Below are 15,656 nucleotides of genomic sequence, written 5' to 3' on the forward strand. Positions count from 1 at the left end.
AAGTTTCCAATTCTGGCCTCTTGTGCTTACCTGATTTTAATCGCTCCACCATTGGTAGCTGTGCCTTCAGCTGCCTGGGTCGTAAGCTCTGGAATTTCCTCCCTATACCTCTCTGCCTCGCTACATTTCTCTCCTCCTTTAAGAAGCTCCCTAAAACCCACCTGTTTGACCAAGCTTTTGGTCATCTATCCTAATATCTCCTTACATGACTCGTTGGGATGTTTTACTACATCAAAGGCGCTATAGGAATACATGTTGTTGTTGGCTTGACCCCGGCGGTGATACCAAAGGGTAATGGTGATGGGAGGTAAGGTGGTCCCTGGAGGTAGTTGAATTGTAGCTTTGAGAAGATGGCAATGCTTTGTCCAACCTGTTCAACGCCCACTAATTATCCATCGACTCACTCCACTTTCTCATTTGCAGGCCAGAATCTTCAGACTAGCAAAGCGGAGAAATGGCCCTGCTAAGACATGACCAAAATGCAGTGGCGGAGCTTGGTCAGGCCAACTGGGGTTGGAGGAGTGCAAGATCTGGCTGATTTGGCAGGAAGTGGACTGAGCTGAGAATTGGGGAATGCCAACTCTCCTGGTGCAAAGGCCGTCCAGGGAAACACTCATACTTGCAGGCCAAACCTGTAGGCTTTAAGCTGCACCTCAGTGACTGAGCAGGTAAGCTAGGCCACACTCCCTCAGTGCTGCACTGAGAAGAGACAGTGAGCTTCAAATGAGGTGGCACCTTGTGTTCCCACCCACTTGTTCAGTGTTAAAGTCCCTCAGTATATTTTATAGAAAGCAGGGAGTTGTCATGTTACCTTTATCAACACCGAAAACAGATTGGTCATTCAGCTCATTCCAATTTTAGTGGGATCTTGCTAGGTAAAATAGCTGCTGCACGAAACTACATAGCAAAAGTCACTGCATAGAGTGACAAGGTAAAAATGGAACAGAAACAGGCTACTTGGCCCAACTAGTCTATGCCAGTGTTTATGCTCCACTCAAGCCTCCTACTAACCTCATCTAACTCTATTACTATAATCCTCTATTCCTTTCTCCCTCATATGCTTGTCCAGCCTCCCCTTAAATGCATCTATACTATTCGCCTCAACCACTCCCTGTGGTAGCGAGTTCCACATTCTCACCACTCCCTGGGTAATGAAGTTTCTTCTGAATTCTCTGTTGGATTTCTTGGTGACTATCTTATATTGATGACACCTAGTTACGCTCTTCCCCACAAGTGGAAACATTCTCTCTGTATCCACTCTATCAAAGCCTTTCATAATTTTAAAGATCTCCAAGGGTCAGTTTAACTGGTTGCTCGCTGAGCACGGAGATGTTTCTGAGCGATGTGATTGGGCGCTTACATAAATGCAAGGTCTTTCTCTCTTAATGATGAGCTTAAAAGAATGATGGTATTTTGCAGTTCGAAAAATTCTGCAAGCGTTTGACTGGCTATTTCTAAAACAGTGAGTGAAACAAAATGAACTTGCTGGTGTGAAGAGAAAGATAAGAGGCAGACGCACCTGGCCAATCACTGGGCACATTATTGTACAGGTAGGTGGGTGTACAACGTAGCTTCTCATGGAGGCCAGTAGTGTCAGTGCAGTACTGAGGGAGCAGCCTGGGTTATCTGCTCAAGCACTGGAGTGCAACTGAAACTCTCCAGTGCACTCAAAGTTTTGAGGTCTTACCAGTGGTTCTGGGCTGGGAAGGTAGGCATTCCCAAGAGTGAAGCCTCACAAAATGATTCTTTACATAATTTGAACTTGTACAATAAGATGAAATATAACTTTCTTACATTTCGTGAATCTACGGCAGCGTACATTATGGTCGTCCAGCCCTTGAAAGTTGCCTGGAAAAGAAGAAAGAAAGCATTTAAAGAGCCACATTTTAAAATTTCCCATCCTGTAGCTGTAAATCTAGGCCTTTGGAAATAATCCAATAATTTCCAGGCACCAGTGCAAAGTTCTAGTGCTTGTGGAACTAGAGTTCAATGTGGGGAAGTGTGAGATCCTTGCACCTAAAAAAGACAGATCAGGGTGTTTTCTCAATGGTGAGAAGCGAGGAACTGTGGAGGAGCAGAGAGACTTAGGGATCCGGGTACAGAAATCACCAAAAGATAGTGGACAGGTACAAAAAGAATTGAGAAGGCTAATAAAAGTTGGCTTTTACCTCAAGAAGGCTTGTGATACTGCATTCAAATCTAGACACCACAGGAAGGACATAGTGGCCTTGGGGGAGGTGCAGTGCTGATTCACCAGAATGATACCAGGGCTAAATGGGTTAAATTATGAAGGCAAGTTGCATATACAAGTCTTGTATTCCCCTGAATATAGAAGATTAAAGGGTGATCTAATTGAGGTGCTTAAGATTATTAAAGGACGAGTTGGGGTAGATAGGAAGAAACTATTTCCTCTGGTGGCGGAGTCCAGAACAAGGAGGCATAACCTTAAAATTAGAGCTTGGCCAGTCCGCAGTGATGTCAGGAAGCACTTCTTCATGTAAAGTGTAGTGGAAATCTGGAACTCTGTTCCCCAATAGAAAATTTCAAAACTGAGATTGATATATTATTGTTGAGCAAGGATCGAGGAGATGGAGTCAAGATACAGGTCTATCGAAGCCATGGAAACATAGAAACAGAAAAATAGGAGCAGGAGTAGGCCGTTCGGCCCTTCGATCCTGCACCGCCGTGGAATACAATCATGGCTGATCATCCAAACTCAGTACCCTGTTCCTGCTTTCTGCCCGTATCCCTTGATCCCTTTAGCCCTAAGAACTATATCTAACTCTTTCTTGAATATATTTAATGATTTGGCCTCAACTGCTATCTGTGGTAGAGAATTCCACATATTCACCGCTGCCTGGGTGAAGAAATCCCTGCTCATCTCAGTCCTAAATGGCTTACCCTTTATCCTTAGACTGTGACCCCTGGTCTTGGACTCCCCCATCATCGAGAACATCCTTCCTGCATCTAGTCTGTCCAGTTTTTAAAAAATTCATTCATGGGATGTGGGCGTCGCTGGCCAGGCCAGCATTTATTGCCCATCCCTAATTGCCCTTGAGAAGGTGGTGGTGAGCTGCCTTCTTGAACCGCTGCAGTCCATTTGGGGTAGGTATACCCACAGTGCTGTTAGAAAGGGAGTTCCAGGATTTTGACCCAGGAACGGCGATATAGTTCCAAGTCAGGATGGTGTGTAACAGTCCTGTTAGAATTTTGTAGGTTTCTATGAGATCCCCTCTCATTCTTCAAAACTCTAGTGAATACAAGTCTAATCGACCCAATCTCTCTTCATACGTCAGTCCTGGTGAACCTTCGCTGCACTCCATCCATAGCAAGAACATCCTTCCTCAGATAAGGAGACCAAAACTGCACACAATACTCCCGATGTGGTCTCACCAAGGCCTTGTATAATTGCAGCAAGACATCCTTGCTCCTGTATTCGAATCCTTTCATTATGAAGGCCAACATACCATTTGCCTTCTTAACTGCCTGCTGCACCTGCATGCTTACTTCCAGCGACTGGTGCATAAGGTCACCCAGGTCTCGCTGCACTTCCCCCTTTCCCAATCTATTGCCGTTCAGATAATAACCTGCCTTTCTGTTTTTGCCACCAAAGTGGATAACCTCACATTTATCCACATTATACTGCATCTGCCATGTATTTGCCCACTCACTCAACCTGTCCAAATCACACTGGAGCTTCTCTGCATCCTCCTCACAGCTCACACTCCCACTCAGCTTTGTGTCGTCTGCAAACATGGATATATTTATTTTTTTAAAGAGATACAGCACTGAAACAGGCCCTTCGGCCCACCGAGTCTGTGCCGACCAAGAACCACCCATTTATACTAACCCTGCAGTAATCCCATATTCCCTACCACCTACCTACACTAGGGGCAATTTACAATGGCCAATTTACCTATCACCTGCAAGTCTTTGGCGGTAGGAGGAAACCGGAGCACCCGGCGAAAACCCAAACGTCACAGGGAGAACTTGCAAACTCTGCACAGGCAGTACCCAGAATTGAACCCGGGTCCCTGGAGCTGTGAGGCTGCGGTGCTAACCACTGTGCCGCCCTTATATTATATTTAATTCCCTCATCTATATCATTAATATAGATTGTGAATAGCTGGGGTCCTAGCACTGATCCCTGCGGTACCCCACTAGTCACTGCCTGCCACTCGGAAAAAGACCCGTTTATTCTTACTCTTTGTTTCCTGTCTGCCAACCAGTTCTCTATCCATGTCAGTACCTTACCCCCAATCCCATGTGCTTTAATTTTGCACGCTAATCACTTATGTGGGACCTGATCGAAAGCCTTCTGAAAGTCATCTTGGAAGAGGAGGTAGTTGGGCTGGATGGGCTAAAATTGATAAAGAGGAGGTATGAGATGGGTTGGCTGTACTTAAAGTTGATAAGATGGGAACAGATGCATCCGAGGATACGAAGGGAAGTAAGGGTGGAAATTCGCATAATCTTCCAATCCTCCTTCGATAAAGCATGGTGACAAAGGACTGGAGAATTGTAAATGTTACACCCATGTTCAAAAACGGGTGTTAGGACAAGCCCAACAACTACAGACCAGTCAGTTTAACCTCGGTGGTGCGAAAGGTGAGGTGAGAGTGACTGCCCTTGACATCAAGGCAGCATTTGAACGAGTATGGCATCAAAGAGCCCTAGCAAAACTGAGGTCAATGGGAATCAGGGGGAAAACCCTCCGCTGGTTGGAGTCATACCTAGCGCAAAGGAAGATGGTTGTGGTTGTTGGAGGTCAATCATCTCAGCTCCAGGACATCACTGCAGGAGTTTCTCAGGGTAGTGTCCTAGGCCCAACCATCTTCAGCTGCTTCATCAATGACCTTCCTTCAATCATAAGGTCAGAAATGTGGATGTTCGCTGATGATTGCGCAATGTTCAGCACCATTCGCGACTCTTCAGATACTGAAGCAGTCCGTGTAGAAATGCAGCAAGACCTGGACAATATCCAGGCTTGGGCTGATAAGTGGCAAGTAACATTCGTGCCACACAAGTGCCAGGCAATGACCATCTCCAACAAGAATCTAACCATCTCCCCTTGACATTCAATGGTATTACCATCGCCGAATCCCCCACTATCAACATCCTAGGGGCTACCATTGACCAGAAACTGAACTGGAGTAGCCATATAAATACCGTGGCTACAAGAGCAGGTCAGAGGCTAGAAATCCTGAGGCGAGTAACTCACCTCCTGACTCCCCAAAGCCGGTCCACCATCTACAAGGCACAAGTCAGGAGTGTGATGGAATACTCTCCACTTGCCTGGATGGGTGCAGCTCCAACAACACTCAAGAAGCTCGACACCATCCAGGACAAAGCAGCCCGCTTGATTGGCACCCCATCTACAAACATTCACTCCCTCCACCACCGACGCACAGTGGTAGCAGTGTGTACCATCTACAAGATTCACTGCAGCAATGCACCAAGGCTCCTTAGACAGCACCTTCCAAACCCGTGACCTCTACCAACTAAAGGACAAGGGCAGCAAATACATGGGAACACCACCACCTGCAACTTCCTCTCCAAGTCACACACTATTCCTGACTTGGAACTGTATCGGCGTTCCTTCACTGTCACTGGGTCAAAATCCTGGAACTCCCTTCCTAACAGCACTGTGGGTATACCTACCCCAAATGGACTGCAGCGGTTCAAGAAGGCATCTCACCACCACCTTCTCAAGGGCAATTAGGGATGGGCAATAAATGCTGGCCTGGCCAGCGACGCCCACGTCCCACGAATGAATGAATTAAAAAAAAGGCTTTTAGAAACAAATACCTGGGTCAAAATTAACAGGCACTTGGATAAATGTGGATTAATTAAGGAAAGCCAACACGGAATTGTTAAGGGCAAATCATGTTGAACTAATTTGATTGAGTTTTTTGATGAGGTAACAGAAAGAGTTAATGAGGATAATGCAGTCGATGTGGTGTACATGGACTTCCAAAAGGCATTTGATAAAATGCCACCTAACAAGCTTGTCAGTAAAGCTGAAGCCCATGGAATTAAAAGAGACAATGGAAGCATGGATACAAAGTTGGCTGAGTGACAGGAAACAGAGAGTAGTGGTGTCTGGTTGTTTTTCAGACTGATGGAAGGTATATTGTAGGGTTCCCCAGGGCTGGTGTTAGGACCCCTGCTTTTCTTGATATATATTACCAACCTAAACCTGGTTGTGCAGGGCACAATTTCAAAATTTGTAATGACACAAAAATATTGTGAACTGTGAGGAGGACAGTGAATAATTTCAAGAGGACATAAACATGTTAGTGGAATGGGCAGACATGTGGCAGATGAAATTTAATGCAGAAAAGTTGAAGTGATTCATTTTGGTAGGAAGAACGAGGAAACGCAATATAAAATAAAGGATACAATTCTAAAGGGGGCGCAGGAGCATAGGGACCTGGGAATGTATGTACACAAATCATTGAAGGTTGCAGGGCAGGTTGAGAAAGTAGTTAATAAAGCAATATGGGATCCTGGACTTTATAAAAAAGAGGCATAGAGTACAATAATAAGGAAGATATGATGAGCCTTTATGAAACACTGGTTTGGCCTCAACTGGAGTATTGTGTCCAATTCTGGGCAATACACTTTAGGAAGGATGTGAAGGCGCTAAAGAAGGTGGAAGAAAGATTCACAAGAATGGTTCCAGGAAAGAGGGACTTCAGTTATGTGGCCAGATTGGAGAAACTGGGGTTGTTCTCCTTCGAGAAGATTAAGAGGAGATCTGATTGAGAGGGGGAAACTGTTCCCATTGGCAGAAGGGTCAAGAACCAGAGGACACTAATTTAAGGTAATTGGCAAAAGAAGCAACAAGGACATGAGGAAAAACTTCTTTACACAGCGAGTGGTTAGGATCTGGAGTGCACTGCCTGAGAGTGGTGGAGGCAGATTCAATTGCAGCTTTCAAAAGAGAACTGGATAATGATCTGAAGAGAAAAATTTGCAGGGCTACGGGGAAAATGCGGTGGAATGGGACTAGGTGAATTGCTCTTGCAAAGAGCTGGCACTGTCGTGACAGCAAATGGCTTCCTTCTGTGCTGTAACCATTTTATGATTCTAACCATAATTTAACTGAATGGGGGAGGGGCCAGACAAGCTTAGAAGCTAAATGGCCTATTCCTGTTGCTAAAGTTAGCAAATATGACGGCCAAGGCCCCTAGTTTACTCTGACTGAATTGGTCCGGCGTTAAGTCAGCCAGACTGGGGTAAATGGGCAGGTAATGGCCCAAAAATACCGTGGGAGCATGTAGCGCAGCTTTAATCTAGCAGTTCAAGTGATGCCATCTTCAAATGGGTGGCTGGAGCATCCGTCTGCTTGTAGCCGTGTGCCCTTCCAATATGCAAACCAGAATCCTGTGATGTACGTGGATTGCAAATTTGAGGGACAAGTTGAGCAGGGCGTGTATGCGTGTCCACGCTCTGACCATTTGTCCCAGGTGGTTCTTTTAAATATGGCCACCAAGCCTCTCTTTGATTTTGTTTTTGCGAGGCTTGGAGGAGCAGGAACATTCCTCCAGGTGTCACGGAAATATTGTGGGCCCGCCATCACCGGCTTTCCCCCTTTATGATTGGAGCCCCACCCTTCTGCTCCTCCAGACCTAGCTGCCGACCTGCTGGCCAGCTCAGCATTCAAGACCACTGGAATTCCTTCACTAGCTTCAATGAGAGGCCCCTTTGGGGCGTGGATCTCAAATTGATTCGGGTTTCTCTGTTGACCCAATATGTGGGTGGGTGTTCCGCACACTTCACCAACCTATGCATTTATGTTTTCAATCGCAAAGGATACCAGGAGCTGGGGGATTATATTCCACCCTTCTGTCACATTAACAGTGGAAACCACCCTTTGGTATCCTCCTAGCATCTTTCTGGGAGTGGGGGTTTTACAAATAGCAAGAGTTTTGTCTGTCAATCCGAAAAGATTAATCAAGCCTTTGTGCCTTTGGAAAAATCTTACATAGGATTACATACATCCCAATATTTACAAGGTGGAGAGGGTGCAGGATGGCCAAGAAACTCGGAAATATGGAAATGGTGGAAAGTACTTGTTCTTTCTTCCTATTTAGATACAGGAATCACATTGGTCTGGATTTTGTGGTGAATGGTGAAGGAACAGTGCTCACCATTCACCTTGCTGACAGCTGCCCACAAACTTTTTGTGAGCTTTTGAGTGCAGACTTGCTCTAATCTGGTGTCTGATCCAGCGTGGTGCCCTCTATAGGATATCTGTGGCAGGGAAAGAAAGAGCGATGTTCTTCAACCAATCAGATTGAAGAATCTTCACTGAGACACGCAGAATTTAAACCAGGAAATATCAACCAGGATCTATAAATTACATTTAAAACATGTATAGAAAGTGGAATAAGGAGTGGGGAAGACATAGAATTAAGAGAGACAAGAGACAGACAAAGTAAAAAAATATTTAAAATATCCAAAATAACTTCTGAAGAAATGAGACTACACGCTGGTAAAATTAAATTTTCAGAGCCAGAGAGGTTATTTGGCAGTACTTATCAATTATCACACTGTTAAAAATTCACTTACTCCTGAATATACCAGTCTGAACATTTTATGGTATACTTTGTGGAGAACTAGTGGGTAAATCATTACAGTGATTTCAGTACAGAGGCTATTCCCAAGGATTGCAGCAGTGCACCCTGTGGAGGAGGGGGGTATCTCTGATAGCAACTTCCGGATTTTCATGTTTAACTACGCACGTGTGGACTCCGGATGTTGCTGTGCTATTTACATCATAATAAAGGTGAGCACTGATAGCCTCACTGTTATTATTAATGCAAATGTGTTCAAAACACTTGTATGCTTTAGTATAATGTAATATTTCCCTATTTCTAACAGTACGCTAATAGCATTCTAGAAATGTGAATAATGGCACAATTTATTGTTGCAGAGTTTTACTTTGGGGCAACAAAGTAAAGTTATCAGCAACCTGAAAAGGTTAATGCTATGGCAATATCCTTGAAAGGTTAGGTTAATGTATTTTCATTTTAGATTAAATACTATGCAACAGCAGGCAAATTGGCTTATTCACTACTGACCCTTTAATCCTCCCCTGAACAACTCATTACTTACAATTATAATGTGACTATGTATTTTGCATATTCATGTTTATCTGTAAACTGAGGTATTTTATATATGGATATCTAGTGAGTTTTTAAAATATTGGTTCAGCATTTATTGTCCATACCTAATTGCCGTTGAGAAGGTGGTGGTGAGCCGTCTTCTTGAACCGCTGCAGTCCATGTGGTGTAGGTACACCTACAGTGTAAAGCCTGGCTTGGGTATAAAATTAAAACCCGAGCCAGGCCCGACCCAGCTACAGCCAACCCGAACCCAACCCGAGCCCGAGCGCTTTAATTTTTTTTCGCGCCCAACCCGACCCGACACGAATCTCCTTCATCTGTTCCGGCAGCAGGCTATTCCTGAAGCTGGAGTTGTGGGGAATCACGGGTAAGCCTGATCCCGTGACCTCCCAGAAGCAGTGTCCAGCCCAATTGGACCCGACCCCAAATGTTGGACTTGGAATTTCGACCAGAACCGACCCAAACCCGATACATGTAGATGCGTCTATTCGGTTTCGGGTCGGGTAGCCAGGCTTTATTACAGTGCTGTTAGGGAGAATCTTCCAGGTTTTTGACCCTGCAACAGTGAAGGAACACCCATATATTTCCAAGTCAGGATGGTCTGTGGCTTGGAGGGGAACTTGAAGCTGGTGGTATTCCCATGCGCCTTCTGCCTTTGTCCTTCTAGGTGGTCAAGGTCATGGGTTTGGAACGTGTGGCCAAAGGAACCTTGGTGAGTTTCTGCAGTGTATCTTGTATACAGTACACACTGCTGCCACTGTGTACCAGTGGTGGAGGAAATAAATGTTTAAGATGGTGGATGGAGTGCCAATCAAGTGTCCCGTAGGGTGTCGAGATTCTTGAGTGTTGTTGGAGCTGCATTCATCCAGGTAAGTGGAGAGTATTCCATCACACTCACATTTGCCTTGTAGATGGTGGACATTGGGATTTGGGGATTCAGGAGGTGAGTTACTCGCTGCAGAATTCCCAGCCTCTGGCCTGCTCTTGTAGCCACAGCATTTAAGTGGCTGGTCCAGTTTAGTTTCTGGTCAATAGTAACCTCCAGGATGTTGATGGTGGGGGAATTCAGCGCTGGTAAAGTTGTTGAATATAAAGGGGAGATGGTTAGATTCTCTCTTGTGGAGATTGTCATTGCCTGGCACTTGTGTAGCACGAATGTTACATGCCACTTAGCAAGCCTGGATATTGTCAAGATCTTACTACATGCAGGTACAGAATGATTCATTATCTGAGGAGTTTCAAATGGTAGTGAACAGTTTGTAATCATCAGCGATCATCCCCACCTCTGACCATATGATGGAAAGAAGTTCATTGAGACACTAGCTCAAGATGGTTGGGCCTAGGACACTACCCTGAGGAACTCCTGTCACAATGTCTTGGAGCAGAGATGATTGACCTCCAACTTCCACAACCATCTTCCTTTGTACTAGGTATGACTCCAACAAGTGGAGAGTTTTCCCCCCGATTCCCATTGACTTCAGTTTTGCGAGGGCTCCTTGATGCTATACTCGGTCAAATGCTGCCTTGATGTCAAGGGCAGTCACGCTCACCTCACCTCTGGAGTTCAGTTCTTTGTCCATGTTTAAGGCTGTAATGTGGTCAGGAACTGAGTGGTCCCGGTGGAACCTAAACTGAGCGTCGGTCAGCAGTTTATTGGTGAGCAAGTGACGCTTGATAGCACTGTCAATGACACCTTCCATCACTTTGCTGATGATTGAGAATAGACTGATGGGGCGGTAATTGACTGAATTGGATTTGTTCTGCTTTTTATGGACAGGACAAACTTGGGCAATTTTCCAATGTCGTATAGATGTCAGTGTTGTAGCTGTACTGGAACAGCTTGGCTAGGGGCATGGCTATTTCTGGAGCACATGTCTTCGGTTCTACAGCCGGGATGTTGTCAGGGTCCATAGCCTTTGCTGTATCCAGTGCACTCAGCCATTTCCTGATATCACATGTGCTGGGGACCTCAGGAGGAGGCCAAGATGGATCATCCACTCAGAGTCAGAGGGAATGTTTCATTCTGTGGGCCCACTAAGGTATACATAAATTCCCTTCAACTCTCAGTGGAGCCAAAGAGACACCTTCATCTATTCCATTTGCTCCCGAAACAACAGGATATTTCTTCCTTTTTCTTATCACTTCCTCTTCGCCATCCTGCTCAATAGAGATAAATAGTGGGATGGGTACGAAACATCATAAAGTTGGACTCTAGAGACTTTTTTTGATGGCGAGAATACTGAAACTGGTAGGAAAGATTTTGGTGACTGATAAGAGTGACTGATCGGAAAAAATAAAATATTCAGCTTACGCTGTGAGGAAGGAATGCAATGACAAATAACAGCCACAGCTGCTCAATTGTTGTGGACTTCATAGACGTTAAAAATATCTTACATTTATGTAAAAGCAAAATACTGCGGATGCTGGAAATCTGAAATAAAAACAAGAAATGTTGGAAATACTCAGCAGGTCTGGCAGCATCTGTGGAGAGAGAAGCAGAGTTAACGTTTCGGGTCAGTGACCCTTCTTCGGAACTCTTACATTTTACATTATCTTACATTTATGTAGTGCCTTTCACATCCTCAGGATGCTTTACAGCCAACAAAGTCAGTGTTTTAAAGTAGGAAACACAGCAGCCAATCTTGTGCATAGTACAGCACTGCAATTATGTTCTAGTGATGGAGGGATAAATATTGGCAGAGAACTGGAAATAACTCCCTTGCTCTTCTTCAGATAATGCAATGTGATCTGTTACATCCACCTGAGAGGGCAGACGAGGCCTCAGTTTAATGTCGTATCCACTTCTGACAGTGCAGCACTCCCTCAGTACTGCACTGGAGTGCCAGCTTAGATCGTGTGCTCAAGTCTCTAAATTGGGGCTTGAACCCATGATTTTCTGACTCAGAGGCACGTGTGCTGCCAACTGAGCCACATGACCTAAGTACACCAAGTCTATCTAAAATTCACACACATATAATAGAAATATATTTATAAAGCTTTTGAGACACAGTCATCGTATATGTTAATCAAAAGAACTTCGATTATCTCCAATTTCTAGCAGCTTATCTGAAACCATTAAAATCACTGATCCTGATTGACAATCAAAGAGCCTTGCTACTATCCCCCATTTAATACCTGGAATTTCACCTTGTCTCTCAAAGCAGTATTAAAGATGCACTAGTAAAGAAATAAGTCCGGAAATTACTATTGAAAGGTTACCTGAGGGCTGCCTTTGCTTTTTAAAGCTTATACTGAAAGCTGTTTCATGCTGTTTTATCAGTAGGTGGTCAACAAATTGGGCTATAACAGCTCAACGAGGAGTTGCGGGGGGGGAGGGGGGGCAGCTGATTAAACGAGGAAAAGAATAATCTTGATAATTGGCAGTGACCCTCAATTAGGAGGCATTTAAACAACAGAGATGACATTGGATAAAGTTCGTTGCTGAAGAATTGGGTATTGCAGAGTAAAGACGGGCAGGTTTACTGCCCAGTTGCTGGTCTCCCTACCTCCTCTAGGCCCATCTTTTGTTTCCATCCTTGTCCCATTACCACCCTCTTTATGCTGTACACCAAGCATCTCTTTTGTCATTTAATCTCTCCTGCCTTCCACCGTATCAACCACAGACCTTCCCTCTTGTTACATACGAACATACAAATTAGGAGCAGGAGTAGGCCACTCGGCCCCTAGAGCCTGCTCCGCCTTAAACAAGATCATGGCTGATCAGATTGTAACCTTGACTCCACATTACCACCAATCCCCAATAGCCTTTCACCCTCTTGCTTATCACGAATCTATCTACCTCTGCCTTAAAAATATTCGAAGACTCTGCTTCTACTGCCTTTTGAGGAAGAGAATTCCAAAGACTCACAACCATCTGAGAGAAAAAATTATCTTCTGTCTTGAATGCGCAACTCCTTATTTTTAAACAGTGACCCCTAGTTCTAGATTCTCCCACAAGGGGAAACATCCTTTCCACATCCACCCTGTCAAGACCCCTCAGAATCTTATATGTTTCAATCAAATCACCTTTTACTCTTCTAAACTTCAGCAGATACAAGCCTAGCCTGTCCAATCTTTCCTCATAAGACAAACCGCCCATTCCAGGTATTAGTCTCGTAAACCTTCTCTGAATTGCTTCCAACGCATTTACATCCTTACTTAAGTAAAGAGACCAGTACTATACACGGTACTCCAGATGTGGTCTCACCAATGCCCTGTAAAGCTGAAACAGAACCTCCCTACTTTTGTATTCAAGTCCCCTCGCAATAAACGATAACATTCTAATAGCTTTCCTAATTACGTGCTGTACCTGCATACTAATCTTTTGCGATTCATGCACCAGGACACCCAGATCCCTCTGCGTCTCAGAGTTCTGCAATCTCTCACCATTTAGATAATATGCCTCTTTTTTATTCTTCTTGCCAAAATGGACAATTTCACATTTTCCCACATTACACTCCATTTTCCAGGTCTTTGCCCACTCACTTAACCTATCTATATCCTCTTGTAGCCTCCCTATGACCTTTTCACAACTTACTTTCCTAACTATCTTTGCGTCATTAGCAAATTTAGCAACCATACCTTCGGTCCCTTCATCTAAGTCATTTCAATAAATTGTAAAAAGTTGAGGCCCCAGCACTGATCCCTGCGGCACATCAGTCATTACATCTTGCCAACCAGAAAATGACCCATTTATGCCTACTCTCCGTTTCCTGTTAGCTAGCCAATCTTTTATCCATGCCAAGATGTTACTCCCTACACCATGAGCTTTTATTTTCTGCAATAACCTATGAGGTGGCACCTTATCAAATGTTTTCTGGAAATCTAAATACAGTATATCCACCGGTTCCCCTTTATCCACAGCACATTACTTGTTCAAAGAACTCCAATAAATTGGTTAAACATGATTTCCCTTTCACAAACTATGTTGACTCTGCCTGATTACCTTGAATTTTTCTAAGTGACCTGCTATAACATCTTTAATAATAGCTTTTAATATTTTCCCTAAGACAGATGTTAAGCTAGAATAAGGTTAATGACTGTATCGCTGTAGAGCTCTAGCTTTCACTCAACAGTAATTTTGAGCATTCAGGAAACACGTGGCAAGTGAGGGTGAACCAGCATTCACTAAGTTACAGGTAATTAATGTTGAAATCCCATCAATATTAGGCATACAACTGTCAATGATCTCCAGGTTATAATTTCTCTGACACATCTGCATTATCCATGTGCATTTGCACTTTTTAAAACCTTACTCTCCCCGAAAGATGTTGAATGGTGCAGAGTATAGTTCCACCGGGGCTCACTCTCTTTCTGATGCCTCACAAAAAGGGCTGTTCTTTCTGTGTTAAGCTTAGACACACGGCTGACAAGCTTCTGACTCTGGGCAGCAGCACATGCAAACCCAAACCCAATAGTCCCACATGCATACCTTGCAGCCGGGATCACTAGACTGTGGTCAGAAGCGAGAATTTTTCCCTAATCCAGGGACATTTCTTGCACGCTCTGTCTAAGCTCACCTAACTCATCACCTTAACCTCTACTACCTTGGACAAGGAAATGACAACAACAACTTGCATTTGTACGGCACCTTTAATGTAGAGAGCTGGAGAGGTTTAGGGAGGGAATTCGAGAGCTTAGGGCTCAGGCAGCTGAAGGCATGGCCACCAATGGTGGAGCAGTTAAAATCAGGAATGTGCAAGAGGCCAGAATTGGGAGGAGCGCAGAGATCTCGTAGGTTTGTAGGGCTGGAGAAGAGTACATAGTTAGGGAGGGGCAAGACTAAGGATGAGAATTTTAAAATGGAGGCTTTGCCAGACTGGGAGCCAGTGTAGGTCAACGGACACAAGGTTGATGGGTGAATGGACTTGGTGCAAGTTAGGATATGGATAGGAGAGTTTTGGGTGAGCTCAAGTTGATGAAGGGTGAAACCAAAACATGCTGAAATAATTAATAATAAAAATGTCCATTTCGAATTGTAAGAATTAGAGTGAAGTACATGTCCTGCAGTACTGTACCCAAACAAAGGTCTCTGTATCAGAACAACAAAAGCAAATCCTATCACAGCAAACCACCTCTGTTTGCTCTCCTCTCAATGGTGTTAATTTTAGACTGCCTGTTACATCTGGGTGATTGAACGTTTCAAATGCAAATTAAGTGCTGGGATGTTGTGCATCGTTGAGTTCGAACAGGAGGGCCGGTGTGTAACTGAAAGGCCCGTTGTTTGGAGACACATAAAACCAATGAATCAAATCCAGTGACAGTTAAGCGATGCTAAGGAGAGGAAGGTATTGGGGAATATTTTATTGATAGCACCTCAGGGCAGCTGGGTGATTGTGTGAAAATGATAGACGCCAATCAACTAATTTTATTGCATGTATAAGGCACCCACGTGTCCAAATTCTGGCTTCCCTGTGTTTGTTTTAGTGATATACAGGTATTACAGAATCATCAAATCTTATTACACAGGGGGTCAATCAGCCCATTGTGCCTGTGTCAACTCTTTGATAGAGTATTATACCA

General features: G+C 44.2%; 1 protein-coding gene across 1 annotated transcript in view; it reads right to left on the bottom strand.

The window, feature by feature from the left end:
* The window catches only part of scn5lab (sodium channel, voltage gated, type V-like, alpha b), a 371,240-nt gene that overhangs the window by 40,737 nt on the left and 314,847 nt on the right, over nt 1-15,656 (bottom strand). Inside the window, exon 22 of the mRNA XM_068015187.1 lies at nt 1,795-1,848. Coding sequence (XP_067871288.1) covers nt 1,795-1,848 — 54 coding nt within the window. The remainder of the gene's footprint in view (nt 1-1,794; nt 1,849-15,656) is intronic.

The sequence above is a fragment of the Heterodontus francisci genome, chromosome 2, assembly GCF_036365525.1.
Source record: "Heterodontus francisci isolate sHetFra1 chromosome 2, sHetFra1.hap1, whole genome shotgun sequence".
NCBI classification, from domain to species: domain Eukaryota; kingdom Metazoa; phylum Chordata; class Chondrichthyes; order Heterodontiformes; family Heterodontidae; genus Heterodontus; species Heterodontus francisci.